Here is a 16,695-nt window from a genome sequence, read left to right as displayed (position 1 = left end):
GGAGGGTCTAAGGCAAAGGTATAAAGAATACATGTGAAGACTCGAAGATCTATCAGTGAGAGAGGGTGCTTGCTGTCAAAAATGTTTGAAACGAAAGACTGACCGAATAAGAAGGCTAAACGTAAAGTGTACCTTGAATAATAACAATAATGCTAAGTTTAATGGGTAGCGACAGACGGTGGCAACGAAGCGAGTGGTGAAAACGGAGGCGATGGGTGTTGGATGGCGACCAGTGGTGAATCGCCAAGCCATCTAGAACAACAGAGCAGAGAGAATGCGAGACGAAAGCGAGATCCGACGACTGAGGATGTTGTTACAATATTGTACAAATGCCACGTGGGCATGCTTGAAAATGGGTGATCGCTGAGTGGGTATAGCTGCATGGATCGAGAGCAAGTCTACATTTCTTCTTCGGTGATTGAGATGGGCCTGTTTTGAATCGCGAGGTGAGAAAACAATGTTTGCGGACGCGTTGGGTCAAGCGGAGTGGGAGGGCGCTGCCCCAAGGATACTCGGGTGCGTGTCTCCAATAAGGTGGAGGGGCAAGGTTCCAATGGCGTCGGAGGGCGATCTTCTAACGCAGTCGACGGACGTTCAGTCTTTTCCGAGTCGGTCGAACGACGTCCTTCAATGGAGATGGTCACGAAAGAGCTCGAGCAAGTGTCATGGCTAGAGTTCAGAGTCATCAGGTCTGTTGAAGCCATAGAACCCGTGCTCGAACTCCACCGAGAGCATAACGCAGGCGGTGTTGACGAGTAGTGCACCCGCTTTGGAACTTGAATCTGAGCCATAGACATCTCGGGTACGGAAGGAGAAGACAGTCCACGAAGACCGTCAGAGTGCTTTGTCGGGCGATGAGCATGACGAGCGGGGAATTTGACTCGACGTTGTCGCCCAGCTTCAAGGTCCAAAGACTGAAGGAGCATCTGCGTGAGAAGCGCTTCACCTGCATCGAACGGCACGCGCTCCTTTGTCTTTGCGGCCGGGATTATTGAGGCAGCTGTTACTTGTGAGGTGAAACGAGAACGCAGAGAACCTTGCTTGCTTCGTTGCTTCTTGCCTTGACGCCCCTTTGAGGTCTGGGAGAGGGTATCGAAGGTGATGCGGCGTTCGGAGGACGTTCTAGGTACACGGAACGTGGATTGAAGGGTCGCGCCACTGGGATATGCGGGTAGAGCTTCAGTCCACTCGGTAGATGCACTTCGAATCGATCGGGGAGATAAAGGCGGGGGCGACGCAAAAGGGTCACGCAGAGTCAGAAAGTCGGCCGGATCAATGCTTCGTGGGGGTGAGATGGCTTGCTTGTTGATTCGAGGGCTCTGCCTTACTCCAATTGAACGTGTGTGGTTTTGAGCCATAGCTAACATCGTCGTTCAGTCAAAGGCATAGCGAAGGATGGAATCCGAAAGACTCACCGTGTATTGCCACCAAAATGCCAGCGACATACAAGAACAGGAATACAGAATGGGCAACGAACAAGCCTTTGATGGAAGAAGATACCTGCAGAGCGTTGTAGTCAAACGACTGAGGCGCATCCTGACCGTTACCCTGGTGAGACACGGGATCATAACGACTGCGATAGTAGGGCTGTCGAGAGCTAACCACCACAAAGCCGAGGCGTATGACAGCGTACACCAGAGCGGCGCTTTGAATTATCAACAGAGCTGCGGCCTTCCTAACAATCTGCTTGAGGCCATTATCGGCTTCAAGGGGCTGATCACTACGACGGCAGTCCAGACACGGACAAGCGCCATGGCAGGGAGTCTCCGAGCGAGCGGGAAAGCAAGTCAAATCCGACTTGTGTCCCATGAGGTGTATGCCTTGACTGTTCAGAAGTATGCCGATGATAAGTGGCATAGGGATGCAACATGCCACCAGTGCCAGAGCCGGGGCAAGTACGGGGGAAACCACCTCATATGAGTAAACCGAGACCACGGAGGCCGCGAAGGCTAAATGCGGGGATAAGCATCTGCGTCGCCGATAATGAGCTGCAAACTTACAAACTAGAATGACAATTCCCCAAAGCGCATACACCAGTCGCATGGTGCTTCGCCCAGCCAGGGACTGCGGGAAGTACTTGGCAAGCATGTACATCATGCACACAGAAGCTATTAATGAAGACGTAAGTAATTTGATCTTACCCCAGTGCACATAATGGCATAATTACTCACCATAACTCTCTAAGAGAGCGGCGAGCACTTGGTGCGTGTGCCCTTCAGATTGAGCGTGCAATGCCTCTTGGATACCAAATCCTGCGATCAACCCCGACAAGATGGCCATGGACGCTAGGAGGAGAAGGACCACGCTGTCTCTAGAGGGGCGGGGAGCGCGAACCGTGACGAAGATGAGGCCGATGGTCAGAACGAGGAGAACCAGCGAGAGGGCAGGGAAAAGGATCAGAGTAGGAACAAAGTCGGAGGACTCGGACATGTAGGTCGACAGCGTTGGCGCCATTGGGGCCATTATCGAAGACAGCGATGGGGGGAGAAAGAGCGCGATGTGATGGAAAAGAGAAAGGACCGACGGAGAGAAAAGAGCGTGAGCGTGCGGGCGACGCGAGCAAGGGCGGAGGATCTTGAGTGGCGCAGGGGCCAACGGCGAAGCGAAGAGAGGGCGGCGGCGTTGGTTAAGGAGCCGTCAGAGCGAGACCTGCTGGAAATTTAAACAGATCCTCATCCAAGAAGTCCCGCGGAGAGCCAAGTGCAATCAACAAGGAAGTGGGATTCCATTTGCAAGGACACATCGGGGCACGAGCGGTCCGAAATGAGGTCAACGGCCATTCCTCCTGAATCTGAATGTCCTGATTGGCCCCAGAGGCACCGAGAAGGTAGAGATCTGAGACTAGGTCATGTCGCAGATACCCCACACGCTGAGTCTGGAGCACATGATGCAGGTGGTTCTGCCTTCGAGGGTACCTCTTACACGTAAGGCACAACGTTGTCCATAGAGTATGAATTACAGCCGCTGCCCCAAAGTATCTGAAGTCCTCCCCAGCTGCAGGCCAAGTCTAGATGACGATTCGAAGACTTCAATATTTGCCCAAGGTTTCTCGAGCTCTGCACCCCGTAAGAAGCGCCAGAGTGGGTATTCCGCGGAGGTTAAGTTTGATTCTGGAATTCAACTATACTGCCACGACCGAAACTTCCGAGCCGCGAACGAAAGAGGGCAGAGGATGAAAGTGGAAAGAGAGAATCCATTTTCCGTTTGTGCAAGGTTTGAGTCTGATGGAAGCCCGGTTCGGCGCTTGCCGTGACGCGCTAAATGACCGTGTCGCACCGGTCAAGCGCGCGCGTTTTGCGTCGGTATGTATATATGCCAGAGTACCAACTACGTCTCGATTTGAGCGCAGTGAATTCGAAGGCGGGGTATCGGTCCGACTCGACATCGTTATGCACCTTCTCCTCGGCCGTTTCGTTCTGTAGCATACCATACCAAGTTTTGAAATCAGTTTAGGTCCGGTGGTCCGAATCTGAGGTAGTCAAAGGCCCGGTCCTCCGAATCCGAGCGTGTTATCCAGCTCACATCCCAAGTCTTCTCCAGCAACGTCTTGTCAATGTCAACCATGTCCAGCGTCCAGCGTCAACCAAGACTCGAAAGAGATCATGTAGTTCCAAAAGCACATGTATTCAGCTCAAATACAAGACAGAACTATCAATCAAACAGGCCAAAGTGCTACACCATCGTCCCCTGCGCGGCAAGGGTAGAAGCTAACAGATACCGGTCCAGGGTTGTAGTAGAAATACAGTAAAACGTGTGGGTGCATGTATGCGTACGTGCAAGTGTAAATGGATATATGTAACGTTGAAGGTGGTCGTAAGAGGTATAAATGCGAGGTATACTAGCAATATATGTGAGCAGAAGCGGCAACAGAAAGGGTTGGAAGGGAAAGGCGGAGAGGGGGGTAACGGTTCGTTGGATTAGTGTGGCGTGCCGGCGTCAGTAAGGTATATATCAAGGCAAAGGTTCGTCGTGCGTGTCGTCGTCAACTGTGAGTGTTCCGATCCAGTCCAGTCCAGCCACTAAGCAAGCAACAGACAAAGAGAACAACAAGAAGAAACCTTAAAAGCATGCTTCAAGCTCAGGACTCACACAGCCCACCCCCCAGCGAACGGATTCGTCACCCGCTTCCGCGCCGACGGCGTCGTCGGCGACGCGCCCGTGCCCGATGAAACAGCGTGCGTGTCGTCAAACGGAGTCGCGAACGGATCCACCGCCCCGCTCGACTTGCGCGCATGCTGCGTCGTGAGCAGCCGCGTCACGGGCGTCGTGCTCTCCGACCGCGGCCCGCGATCCGGCGACAGCGACACGATCGTCGGCTTGCGCGAGCTCGCCACCGTGCTCAGATGTAACTGCGATGGCGGAATTGCGGGCGGGGGTGCGAGGTGCGTACGCACGGCGGCGGGATAGAATTTGTGCGCGGGCGGTGTGGGTGGCTCGGGGTTGTGCGCGAAGCCGTGGTGCAGGGGTACAGGGAACTTGTGGCCTGGTGTGTCCGCGAACTGGAGCGTCTGGGGTTGCGTCTGGATCAGCGGGAGCCGGGGAGGCGGCGGGGGCATGCGGCGGGTCGGCGGCTGAGGCTGCTCCTGCGCGGACGTGGGCGAGACCGACCACGCGGACTTGAGGTTCTCAACAGGCAGCGGCTCAGGGCCAGGGCCGAGGTCGCGCAGTGTCGACGTGGGTGAGTGCACCTCGATGTCGGGAAGGTTCTCGTTTGACCTCATACCGGACGCCTTTCCTGTCGAGATCCGCAGGTTGGGGCGGCCGCGGGGCGACGACCTCGCGCTGCCGGTGTCAGGAGAGGGGGCGGGGGTGGAGTCGCCGAACGACTCGTCGCTGTCGGCCGTGGTCTTCCTCCCGAAGAGACCGCCGAGCCACTTGGACTTGGGCACGGACTTGGGAGGCGCCGCTTCGTCCTTGAAGCTGTAGTCCTTTGGAATCTCGCTGTCCCGCATCCTCCGACCGATGCTCTGAAACCACTTGGACCCCGAGGCCCCCTCGTTATCCCGCAAGGCGTTAGCCTGCGCCTCCGTGTCCTGGCGGTGGAAGCTATCCCAGCTCTTCTCAAACGCGGGATTCATGTTCTCAAGCGGGTGCTGCTTGGGCGTCTTGGGCGTCAACGGGCCCATCCTGAGCTTGGTAAGACTCCGGCCCAGGCTAAACCCACCAGACCGCTGCTGCTGCTGCTGCTGCGGAGACTCATCGAGCACAGGCGCGAACGAACGCAGCTGCACATCATCCCGCCCCTTCTCGCCCTTCTCCGCATCAGGCTTCTCAGCCACCAGCGTCGCCCGCTCGCCCGCACCATGATACCCGTACGCCGCCGGCTCGAACGCATCGATCCCGTCCCGCTGCTCGCGCTGCCACCGGCGCCGCTTATAGGCCTCGACCCAGTCGCGCGCGTACGAGTGCCAGAAGACGACAGCGAGGCCCATGACGACGACGACGCCCCACAGGCCGAGAAACACGGCGAACATGATACGCTCCTTGAGCAGCGAGTCGACGTACGTCGCCACGAGCCGCGCGATCACGCCGCCCGAGCTCGAGCCGTCGCCGCCGCCGATAGCAGCCGCCGTGATCGGCTGGGTGACCTCGTTCACGTCCGCGGGCGAGAGCACGAGCACGCTCTCGTTCACGCGCGGCAGATCGACGTTCAGGTTCTCGTTCAGAAACGTGAGCGCGTCCTCGAGCGCCTCGACCTTGCTCCCGATCAGACAGTTCACAAAGTCCAGCGCGGGGTTCTCGAGGATCGTGCCGTTGAACACGCTCGTCACCGCGCCCGTCACGTCCGCGTAGAAGCTGTTCAGCGTCGCGTTCAGCGTCGTCGTCGTGCCGTTCACCCACCCGAACACGCCTTGGTTGATCGTGTTCTGCACGCTCGCGACCTGGAGGTTGATCCCGCTGGCGTACACGGACGACTGGTTGTACATGCTCGCGTTCATCTGCGCCGCGATCGTGCTCGAGAGGTCGTTCACCGTCTGCGCCGTCTGCGCCGAGTACTTGGCCTCGAGCGGGCCGACAGCGAGCAGCTGCAGTTCGACGGAGAGGATGCCGAAGAAGCCGATGAGGAAGCACGCAAGCGCGGGCGGGTGGAAGATGTAGTGCAGGAACCAGCGGAGGTGGATGTGCTGCGACCGGCTGAGATGCAGCAGGGCGGCGAGGAAGTTGGCCATGCGCGTCAGCATCGGGTGCTGCGCGTCGACTTGGAGCATGAGGAGGTTGTGGTTGGTCATGACTACAGTTGGGACAGCCTGGTCCGGACCCGACCGATCGACGGTGGGGTCAGAAGCCCAGGCTTCACGGGTGTTGGATAGGTGGAACTGGAGGCAGCGCCACTTGTACCACTCCAGGACAGAGAAACCTGCAAGAAGCACGAGGGCCGCGACAGCGAGGATGATGGTGCCGATCTCGGCCGCTTTGAGCAAATCCTGTCCAAGGTTGTCCACCGAGGACGTGTCCAAGCTATCGCAGAACGTAATGGTATTTTGTTGAGGAATGGGAAATAGGGTGGGGTCGAACGTGAGGTTGGCAAACGTGTTGTTGATATCCTGCTTGACTGCCTCGAAGGGGGTATCCACCCTATAAACAGTTGCATCATTAGACACGACACACAAGTATGAGCAAGACAACTCACAAGCCCTGAATGGCATCCTTGATCGACGACAAAGTCGGAAGCGAGCTGTTCAACTTGATAAGCGCATTCTCAAAGTCGTTGGGGATCGTGATATTCTGAAGCTGGCTGAGGGACGACGTGTTGAACTGAGGCGCATTGATGTTCCCGAACGGGTTAACCTTGTTGACCGCGTTCACAGCGCTCTGGATGGCCGAGTTCACCGAGTTGGCATCGCTCACGAGGCCAGAGACGATGCCATTAATAGTGTTCTGCAGAAAGCTTTGGACCTGCGCGCGTTTGCTCAGCACCACAGCACGCGACGGTTTTAAAAAAGTTCGCACACCTCCTGAACAGCGCTGATCAAAAGCGACAACCCGCCCGACACAACGAGATCGAGAAAACACAAAAACGTGGAGCGGTAAATATCGATCAAGAAATTGATGATCGCCTCCATGCACGTGAGCGCGAGCACGAGCGCCGCGCGCGCGCCGTTCATCGTCCCGTTCGCGGCGTCCGCGAACTGCTGGTTCGTCGCGATCGCCATGTAGCGCGGCATGCTCGCCGCGTCCGTCGCCGCCTTCTCTGCCGCCGCGCACGCGGACAGCAGGTCGGCCTTGGCGTTCGCGGTGGCGGTCTGCGCGGACGCGGAGGAGAGCTGGAGCCGGAAGATGACGAAGATGAGGGAGAGGAGCGGGTATGCGAGCCATGTGAGCGAGAGGAGGTGCGGGAGGCGCAGGTAGGGCGTGAGTGTCGTTGTCGATGCGGAGCGGGCGTCGTATACGGGTGGGGGGGAGAGGGAGCGAGTCGGACGTGAGATGGGGAAGGACATTGGGTGTGTATGTGCAAATGAGTGGTCGGCCTGCGACGGCTAAAATGAAGGTCTATGGGTGAGTAGGAGGACGTCCGAGTCGACGTCGAGCGACGACGAGCAAAAGAGAGAAAGAAAAGGAAGAAAAAGGGCGCAGTAAGACCCGGGGGAAGGCGGACCCCTGCTGTTCACGAGACATGAGGCTTATGAGGACAATACGCATACAGGCAATTGTCTCTTGTTCGCGTCGGTCATTGTTCTTGCTTAAGGCGAGGGACAATTAGATGCCCATATCAGGAAGTCGTAGCGGAGTCGGCGCTTGCTTTTATTCCCGCGGCTACTCCCCCATCCACAGCGTCTTATTATACTCTGCCTGACAACTCTGACGAGAAATGCAGACCCACGCGTACCTTGACGTAGCAGACCGCACAGCACCCACCGGCCCTACTCGCCGAGATCCGTTGTTTACCTACAGCTTTAGGGGATAAGTAATTCAGTCCTCGCTGTCCTTGTAAGTCGAGGATGGCGACCAATAATCAGCACAAGGTAGTCGAAAGAAAATCACGACACAGCTAACATCTAGGCCACCTCACAGAAGATTCTTGATAGTTCTGATTACTAGCGTACCACATTACTACCAGAGGCGGGTGATAACACTAGAAGCAATAAATATCTTATATTTCATTCGCAGATGACCACGCAACTGCACTAGAAACGGGCGCCACCCCAAACCACCCAACATACTCAACAAACTCTTGAAAAAATAACGTAACGGCATCGCAAAGAATCTAGATGCTGCAAGCACATCAGGATCAAGAATCCAAAGCACGCGTGAACTCGTCGAAAATATCAAATATCAAATAAAAAAGGCAATGAAAACGGGAAAAGAAGCCAGCACGCGCGCCCGGTGCGTATATCATTGCTACGTATGCTACAACGGTGACAAGTATCAACGTCGCACGCAACGCAGAAACACGCAAAATCGACAAGAGAAGTAGCTCGGCAGTGGGTATGAAATTCTGAACATACGAGACGAGACGACGCAGAGGTATAGCAGACGGACACGAGGGGGGTATCGAATCGGGCTGGCGTCGGGGGCACAAGTGGTACAAGAACAAGGAAGCAGAACGGAAATAAAAAAAGTAATCAGACATGGCGCGCGACGTCATCGGGGTATTGACGAGAGGAGGCTCGTTAGCCGGACGGTAGGCAGGAGCAGAGGAAGGGTGGAGGGGACAAGGCGGAGAGGAAGGTGGCGATGATGGCGAAAGGATGGTGCCCGATGGGCGGTCAACGCGCAAGCAAGCGGGGAGTGACGACGCAGCGCAGCGCGGAAGAAAGAGTTGAACAAGAACAAAGATCTGAGGCACGTCAAAATAGCAAGTTACAATGAACAATACGTGCAACAACGGCGACGCTGGACCAGCCCGGGTCGCCATCTACCAAGGGCAGTCCAGCAGCGCGGATAACTTGATGATGTAGGGAGTTGGACATGCACATTTACATGCCCCCGTACGCATCACCCTCATCGTACATAGTGTACGTCGACACGGGGCGCGGCTCCTCCTTCTGGGGATGGGCAGCAGGAGCAGGCGCCGCCGCCGCCGCATTGGCACTCTTAGCCGCATGCGCATCCTCAAACGGACTCGGCAGATCAGCATACTCCTCCGGGATCGGGTGCACATACGCAGCAGACTGCGGGGCTGGGGGCGAGCGCATGCCCTGGCCCTGGCCCGAGCTGCTAAGATGGCGCGAGATCTCGGCGTACTGCTTCTCCTGGTACGGCGACACGCTCGACCGGTTCAGGTCGAGGTAGTGCTGCTCCGTGACAGCGGCGGGCGCGCCGAACGCGGCATTGGCGTTCGACGGGCGGCGCTGGACGGCGTAGCCCGCCGTGGCGTTCGAGGGCTGCCGCGCGATACCCGCCGCATCTGCGAAGTCACCGAGAGCCATAGGGTGTTGGTTGTACGCGGCAGGCGGCGGCGGGGCGGGCGAGCCGGGGTGCGAGACGACGTCGCCGGGGAGGAAGGACAGGCCAGATGACGGGAAGCTGCCGTAAAAGTTCTGTTGGCCGTATGCCTGCTGCTGGGCGAGCGCAGGCGACGCGTTCATGTGCCGCTCGACCATGTTGGGCGGGCGAGGGTTGTTGTACATGGACGGCATCGGCGGCATCGGCGGGAGAGGCGGCACCGGCGGCGGGGGGTCATCCATGAGCATGACCGACTGCCGCCTGAACTGGTTCGGGTTGAACTCGTCGTCATCGTCATCTTTGCGGGAGCGACGCTAAGACGCAGGGTCGTAAGTAAGCGAGAAATTTTAGAGTAAGGTGGAGCGTACTATGATCCTCATGACAACAAAGCCGATGAGAGCAAGCGCGGCGAGACCGCCGACGACTCCACCAATGACAGTGCTGGTGTGGACTGATGAGGTGCTGGTAGAGGTGGCAGAAGGAGAGGAGATGGTCGAGGACGGTTGAAGGTTCAAGCCGGTGGGAGATGCAACTGTGGGATTGGGGGTGACGACCTACGGGAGGAGCGAAATGAGCAAGTAAAATCTCGCACGAGCAGAAAGTAAACGAACAGCAATTGAAGTGGTCGGGGCACCGGTAGCAACGCTGACTGAGGTCGATGCCTGAGTAGTCGAGCTGGCCGACGAGGTAGTGGCCGGGATAGACGAGGAAGAAGCTGCCGACGCAGACGAGGTTTGGGCAGCTGATGCTGAGGTCGTCGCGGGCGTAGTCAATGCAGCCGAAGTCGCTGGGGTGACAGACTTTGAGGCATCCGGCGTCGAGGCAGAAGATGTCGCCTTCGGGTCGGGGGTTGGGGAGGCGGCTTCAGGTTTGGTGGTGGGATCATCTTGACCGGGGATGGGGATCAAGCCAAAGGTTGCGCCTGGGTAGGAGGCAGTGGGGGAGAAACGGGGATCAATTTTGTTTAAATTTGCAGCCCTTCGATGTAATCCCCCAGAGCGACCATTGTTGAAAGCGTGACGAGACATGACAATTGAATTAATGAGCGAATAGAAAAGAGCGTAGTGTTCGAGGGGGGGAACGTTGGTGCGGGGGGCCGACGGGTGAGGAGGGCGGGGTGAGGAAAGGTGGGAGCCAATAGAGGGCGACAAACAAACCGTTGTTTGTACTCCTGATGGCCGGTCGACGGTCCATTGTTAGCTTAGGACCGTCACCTCGAACACCCCATACTGGCCTCCCACCGCTCATCGTCGTCGTCGTCCTCGCCAGGCGTTGCAGCAGGCAGCGTCAGGCTCATGGACGGCCTCCTCGCAATCGGTGCAGGCCTCGCTCTCCGCCTCATCATCGACATTGCCACAAACCACAACGGACGCGTCGGAGGTCAGCCACTTTTATTTCTCACCCCGTGATCGCGCTCACTCTCGCGTGCTCCCCAGGCGTCCTCGTCGGTCTCTGGGAAGGCTTCGTCCTCCACCATTTCATAAGCCAGGCACCCCGCTCAGTAGACCCGTACCTCGGCACCTCGGTCAGAGTCCTCGCAGATTTCCTCTTCACCCGATCCACCCCCCGCGCCGCCCTCACCCTCATATGGACTGCCCTCGGCTGGCTCATCGCCGATATGCTCCCCACCGTATACCGCCAGACAGGCCTCAAGGACCTCTACCGTAGCCTGCGCCGCGCGTCCCGCCCGATCCGACGAGCAGTCCGCATGGTGCGCATGCCCAGCATGCCCAAGATCGCAATCAAGAACGATCTCCCCAGCATGAGCGTCTTCCTCCCCCACCGGCGAACACCCTCTTCCGCCGCCGCTGCCGCTTCCTCCACCCCACGCAGCACTCGCGTCGCACCCGCCCAGTCACCTCGTTCGATCCCAAGCAGACCGAGGCCGTCTTCGCATCGCCGCGCAGAGGGTATCACCTCGGAACCTACTTCCGAGTTCTCCTACCTCCGCGAGCGCGCACAGGTCGTCATATCTCCACGGCCTTCGCCGGCTATCATTCCAACTGCTGTCGACGCAGAGCTCGAGTACCTCGACGTGCCGCACTCCCCATCCCCAGATAGCAGCATCAGTCAACGCATCGAACGCGCTGAACGCGCTGAGCGGGTGGAGCGTGCTGGCCGTGCCGAGCGGGTGGAGCGGACTGAACGGGACGAGCTGCTTGAGCGTCTTGAACGCCTTGAGCGTTTGGAGCGTCTTGAACGTCTGGAGCGTCTGGAGCGGCTTGAGAGGGCAGAGCGGGCTGCACGGGCAGAGCAGACTGAAAGGGTTGAGGGGCCTGAGAGGGTCGAAAAGGTTGAGAGGACTGAGAGGAGACATGTTGAACGGGCTGAACGCACTGAGCGACCACCAGCGAAGCCACAACAACCAAGCTGGTTTGCCACGGCCGGCGTCGCCGCTCTTGGCGCTGGTGCCGCCATGCTCACCGACGCGATCGAAGCACGCCTGAAAAAACCCGCACGCAAAGAGACACCCACCATCCCCGCCGAACCCACACCACCCGTCGAAATCGCTACCCCTACCGCGCAGCCTCCCCCCGAAGAACCCGAACCCCACTCCCTTCCCAATCCCGCAGAACTCGGTGCCCAGCCCGACGACGCCGATAACATCCCCACCCCACGCATGTCCATCGTCCCCCAGATCCCAGACGACATGGAGCCCGCCGCCCTCCTCGCCAAGCCCCAAACCGTCCTCCCGCAGAAACCAATCCACATCCCCCCTCCCGAATCGCGCATACCCTCCGCGGCGACGGCGCGGCGGCACAAGACCTCGTCCGAGCTCGACTTCCGCCCGTCGAGGCCCCCGGCGCATCTCATGCACATGATCAACGCTAACGCTAACGCCAAGACCAAGATCCCGGTGTCCGCTTCGCCCTCGTCGGGGCTGAGCCCCGCTAGTCGGTACAGCAGGGTGCGCGAGGGGTCGCAGAACCAGAGCCAGAGTCCGGGGTCGAGCTCGGGTCCGGGACAGAGCCAGAGTCGCCCGTCGAGCACGAACGTGTTTCGTGATTCGATGGCGATGCGCGCGGACGCGCCCAAGGTGCAGGAGCCGATGCCGCCGCCTCCTGAGCCTGAGTCCGAACCTGAACCCGAACCCGAAGTCGAAGTTGAGCTTGAACAGCCTGAACCTGCATCTGAACCCGAGCAGGAGCTCGAGCCGGAACAAGAGCAGGAGCAGGAGCAGGAGCAATTAGAGCAGGAGGAAGAACCACCCGCACCTCCTCCCGAGCCTCCCGCCCCGTTTCTGCCTCCAAAAGCGGAGGAACCGGCACCACCACCTGCACCAACACCAGTACCAGTGCCCGTCGCGGCTCCTACGCCCGTCCGCCCGATATCGGTGGCCCAGCGGTCGATCGCGTCGTCGCAGGCCCCGTCGCGGAAGGAGACGCCCATTCTCGAGGCCGCTGCGGCGCTCTTTGCATTCAGGAAGTCGGCTACGCCCGTTCCTGTTGCTACGCCTGTTCCTGCTGCTACGCCCACGCCTGTGGCTACGTCCCGGCCGTCGACGCCGGTTACGACTGGTGCAAAAGCAGAGAAGGCGCAAAGCAAGGTTCTCGGGTCGCGGCCGTCGACGCCGGCAGGTGCCAATGCCAACGTCAATGCCAAGGGCAAGGACGAGAAGGAAAAGGCCCAATCTACGATTGGCGCGGTCCGGCCGTCGACACCAGTAGGTGGTGCCAAGGCGAAGAAGGCGCAGACTACGATTGGAGCTGGAGTGAGGCCGTCGACGCCTGCTCAGGAGGAGAAGGAGAATGCGCAGGCGGCGGGTGGAGGGGGAGCTACTAGGTCGTCGACGCCTGCGGGCAAGGCGCAGGCGCAGAATAAGGTCGGATCGAGACCGTCGACGCCGGTGCCCACTCCGCCTGTATCTGTGCCTGAAAAACGGCCGCTGTCCAAGGCGGGGTCGATCAGCAAAACTCCATTCGACGATATGTGGAACGAGGCTACTGGGTATACTGCCGGGGACGCGAAGCAGGCGGAAGTAGAGGCGGAGAGGCGGATGGCCAAGCAGAATGAAAAGGAGATCGAGAACGAGAAGGGGAAGAACGAGAAGAACGAGGCCGGTCGCCCGACGGTGGCGATTCCTCCTGAACGCGTGGCTTCGCTCGACCCGTTCGGCCTCGGCAGTGCGGCGCCGAGAACGCCCCCGCCGCCCTTCCAGGAGTTCGCGGGTGTGGACGATGCGTCTGGGCTCGGCGATGCGCCGTGGGATGCGCCGCCTGTGGATGACGGGGGAGAGCCGGCGCCGGCGCTTGAGCAGGAGCCAGAGTCAACGCCGGAGGCAGAGATGGAGGCGGAGGCGGAGGAGGAGGAGGCGGCGGCACCGGAGCCTCAGCTGGACCCTGAACCTGAATATGAATCAGAGCCAGAGCCCGAACCAGAGCCTGAGCCGACGGTGCTCACGTCCGAGCAGGTCAAAGCGGAGGAGCACCGCGTCAAGTTCCTCGAGAACGTGATCGCGCTGCAGAAGCCCGAGCTGATGCGGCTGGAGGAGGAGATTGACAGCCTCCAGCAGGCGGGGAAGGACAAGGAGGCACAGGACGCGCGGATGAAGCTCGAGGAGACGCAGGGCCGGATCGGGGTGCTGACGAGCAGGATCACGAAGAGGCATTTCTCGGGTGCGTTGTCATCTTCATTATCATTGACATTATAATAGTTGTGCTGACCCTGTGGTTTCTTTTGCCTTTATTTGCAGACGTCCCGCCGCTCATCGCGTCTGCCGCATCGCTCACGGTCACAAAAGAGGAAAAGGACAACATGCCGGAGCTCATCAACCACGTCATGCGCGAGGCGGCGAGCGCCCTGCTCGCGCGGGACGACGCGGGCCCGGTGCCCGTCGAGGTCGTCATCGCGAATACGAAGAAGGAGCTCAAGGGCAAGAATGCGCGCGTGCGCGACGGTATCGCTGGTGCGATGGGGGCGTACGTCGTTTTTTTTTGACCCTAAGTTTCCGAGGGTGTGGAGATACCGACGCTTTATTTTGTTTGTGCAGATTCGGCTTTAAGACTTCGACCTCGGCAGACAAACCAGGCACACTTACGATCACTGTTTGAACGACCTTGCATATGATATTCCTTTTTATTTATTTTGGATACACCGTTGATCAATCGATCACAACTCCGCTTTTTCTCTTCCTTCCTTTTCTTTTTCATGACCAGGGGTCCCGGTTGCTTAGGGCTTTGTACCGATATCTTTGCCACCGATTATTTGTTTGCGTTTCGGACTAGACAACCTTCTTGAATGACTGTTACGCATTATGATTGACTGTTTTCGGCACTTATAACCTTTACTTCACGAATACCACTTTTTAACTCGCCTCTACAGCTACGACTTACTTTATCCACCCTGCTTTTTATGTGCTGTTTCACTTTCGCCTTTTGTATATATTGCTGTGACGACCCCGCTGTATTTATATTCTCAAGTAGGATTACACTCACGGAAATGACAAATGCGATACCTTTCCCCCATGAATGTCTCGTCCGATTGCAAGTGATATTTCCACCGGAAGAAGGCCAGTATCACAAAAAATATGATTTAGCGTGCGTATGACACCATGGCGAAAGCTAGCAAGAGAACAGCACATCCCAGACCCGTCGCCCAGAATTTCCATGCCCAGTCGTCACCCGGTGCTGTCCAACACCACATGTCGAGCAGCGCTCCCATCCTGCTTAACTCGTAATCCGGTATCTGCCCGCGCCCCGCACCATGCTCGTCGTCGCTCTCACTCGTGCCGTTGGTTCTGCTCCCTCGCATCCCCGCTAGCGCCATCCGCCGGATATTCACGACGTACCACGCCATGTCGAACCCGGCGCCGATGAGCTTCACGTTCGCCGTCAGCGCAGAGACGGCGTTCTCGAGCGGGGAGGCGCCCGTGCGCAGGTCGGGGTCGCGGCCGAGCGGCAGGTCGGGTTCTGCGGCTGCGGCTGCTCCGGATGCAAGGAGCGCGGGGAGGTGCGGGCAGAGGATCGCGCCTCTGCCTATGCCGAGCAGGTCTGCGTGGCCGGCGGTAAGCGCGGAGGAGAGCGCGGCGGGGGTGCGCAGGCCGCCGGTGAGGAGGATGAGGGGCCTTTGTTGTTGCGGGGTGGGGAGAGAGGCTATGGTCTGGACGGCGAGGCGTGAGAAGCTGGAGAAGAATGCTTGTCGTCTTGACTTGGTTGGGGGTAGCGAGGACTCCATGAAGTCTGGATGTTGGTTAGCGCTGAAAAATATATGGGAACGGAGGTATGAAGTGCTCACCTGGATTCTCGTAGTCACCACCGCTGATTTCGATGAAATCCAAGGTGCCCCACGATGCCAACGCTCGAACATGATCCAACGCACGCTTTTCTTGTTCCGCTTCGACTTCTTTTTGGGAATGACCTTGAGTGCCAGCGTCATCGCTGTCCATGTAATCTGCAGAATTGATCTTGATACCGAGGATAAAGTTTTTGGGAGTGACAGCGCGGATGCCAGTGACGAGTCTTTGGAGTAAATTGAGCACGGTTTCCGGGGACGCTGAGTAGGCATCGTGTCGCTTGTTGGTTTTGGAAGACAGGAACTGAGAAAGTAAGTCTATGAGGAATATTCAGCATGTTGTTTGCCAACCGGATTGCTCTATGACTTACAGCCATGTGCTGCATGAATCTGCACGCCGTCAAAACCAGATCGCGTCGCCAAGATGGCGCCGTTAATAAACTGCTGCACGAGTTCATCAATGTCTGCGATGCTCATTTCGCGAGGCTTTTGGAACAGGAGCCAGTAAGAAAAGTTGGCGATAAGATCGTTTAGCAAGTAGGAAGCATGTCCTGACTGGCGCCGACGCTTCGAGGTACCAACACGTATGGAACTTGCGGATAATGGAGACTCAAAGAACCCTCGCCCTCCGATAATGTTCGGTGACTGTCGACCAGCATGAGACAGCTGCATGATAGCAAGGGTTCCGTTGCCGGTACCATCAGGGTTGGCGTCCGTCGAGGATATCCCAGAGTCCAAGCCGTGTATCGCGCGAGCAAGCCTCGCATACGGTGCTACCGCGTCGTCTGTTAACTGAACAGGTACGAGCATGTCCCGCCCCAGCGTCTGGTGTCCGCGAGCGACCTGCACGTTCCCGGTCATGACCATGCCCCATGGTGACGATGAATCGGCCCATGTCGAGTACAGGCCGAGATGGTAGTCATTTGGTGGGCCGCCGGAGAAGGATGCGAGGTGCTCATACATTGCGACCTGGGTTTCGTTACGGCCTTTCGATAGACTTGAGTGAGTTCGTCCCGCGACCGACCTTGACTAGCCTGTTTCGCATTGGTCGTCCGCAGGGCAGGGTGGCTGAAGAGA

The 16,695-nt window shown here is 58.2% G+C and overlaps 6 protein-coding genes across 6 annotated transcripts; 2 read left to right on the top strand and 4 right to left on the bottom strand.

Annotated features, from left to right (window-relative positions):
* CONPUDRAFT_81251 (uncharacterized protein) lies at positions 1-2,438 on the bottom strand. The gene is made up of 4 exons (XM_007768360.1): positions 2,172-2,438; positions 2,001-2,108; positions 1,416-1,949; positions 1-1,360 (listed from the first exon to the last, which is right to left on the bottom strand). Exons 1-4 carry the CDS (start codon positions 2,428-2,430, stop codon positions 399-401), a joined length of 1,863 nt encoding a protein of 620 aa, XP_007766550.1. The 5' UTR covers positions 2,431-2,438; the 3' UTR covers positions 1-398.
* A 1,249-nt stretch (positions 2,439-3,687) lies between these two features.
* On the bottom strand, positions 3,688-7,412 carry CONPUDRAFT_101927 (uncharacterized protein). Its single transcript, XM_007768852.1, has 3 exons — positions 6,954-7,412; positions 6,632-6,897; positions 3,688-6,576 (listed from the first exon to the last, which is right to left on the bottom strand). Exons 1-3 carry the CDS (start codon positions 7,164-7,166, stop codon positions 4,086-4,088), a joined length of 2,970 nt encoding a protein of 989 aa, XP_007767042.1. The 5' UTR covers positions 7,167-7,412; the 3' UTR covers positions 3,688-4,085.
* A 1,506-nt stretch (positions 7,413-8,918) lies between these two features.
* On the bottom strand, positions 8,919-10,415 carry CONPUDRAFT_152258 (uncharacterized protein; the record flags this gene model as incomplete). The annotated part of the gene is made up of 3 exons (XM_007768851.1): positions 8,919-9,701; positions 9,756-9,941; positions 9,999-10,415. The coding sequence occupies 3 exons, from the start codon at positions 10,413-10,415 to the stop codon at positions 8,919-8,921; spliced, it is 1,386 nt and encodes a 461-aa protein (XP_007767041.1).
* A 267-nt stretch (positions 10,416-10,682) lies between these two features.
* On the top strand, positions 10,683-10,990 carry CONPUDRAFT_30232 (uncharacterized protein; the record flags this gene model as incomplete). Its single annotated transcript, XM_007768089.1, has 2 exons — positions 10,683-10,767; positions 10,824-10,990. Coding segments are annotated over 2 exons (252 nt in total), but the record flags the coding sequence as incomplete, so codon positions are not given.
* Positions 10,991-11,005: 15 nt separating this feature from the next.
* CONPUDRAFT_71816 (uncharacterized protein) lies at positions 11,006-14,438 on the top strand (the record flags this gene model as incomplete). Its single annotated transcript, XM_007768272.1, has 3 exons — positions 11,006-14,003; positions 14,081-14,306; positions 14,378-14,438. 3 exons carry the CDS (start codon positions 11,006-11,008, stop codon positions 14,436-14,438), a joined length of 3,285 nt encoding a protein of 1,094 aa, XP_007766462.1.
* On the bottom strand, positions 14,378-16,669 carry CONPUDRAFT_101922 (FMN-linked oxidoreductase). The gene is made up of 3 exons (XM_007768850.1): positions 15,990-16,669; positions 15,622-15,936; positions 14,378-15,566 (listed from the first exon to the last, which is right to left on the bottom strand). The coding sequence occupies exons 1-3, from the start codon at positions 16,579-16,581 to the stop codon at positions 14,920-14,922; spliced, it is 1,554 nt and encodes a 517-aa protein (XP_007767040.1). The 5' UTR covers positions 16,582-16,669; the 3' UTR covers positions 14,378-14,919.
* Positions 16,670-16,695: the final 26 nt, after the last annotated feature.

This window comes from Coniophora puteana, assembly GCF_000271625.1.
Source record: "Coniophora puteana RWD-64-598 SS2 unplaced genomic scaffold CONPUscaffold_4, whole genome shotgun sequence".
Taxonomy (NCBI): Eukaryota; Fungi; Basidiomycota; class Agaricomycetes; order Boletales; family Coniophoraceae; genus Coniophora; species Coniophora puteana.
This window is presented reverse-complemented; position numbering and strand designations above follow the sequence as displayed.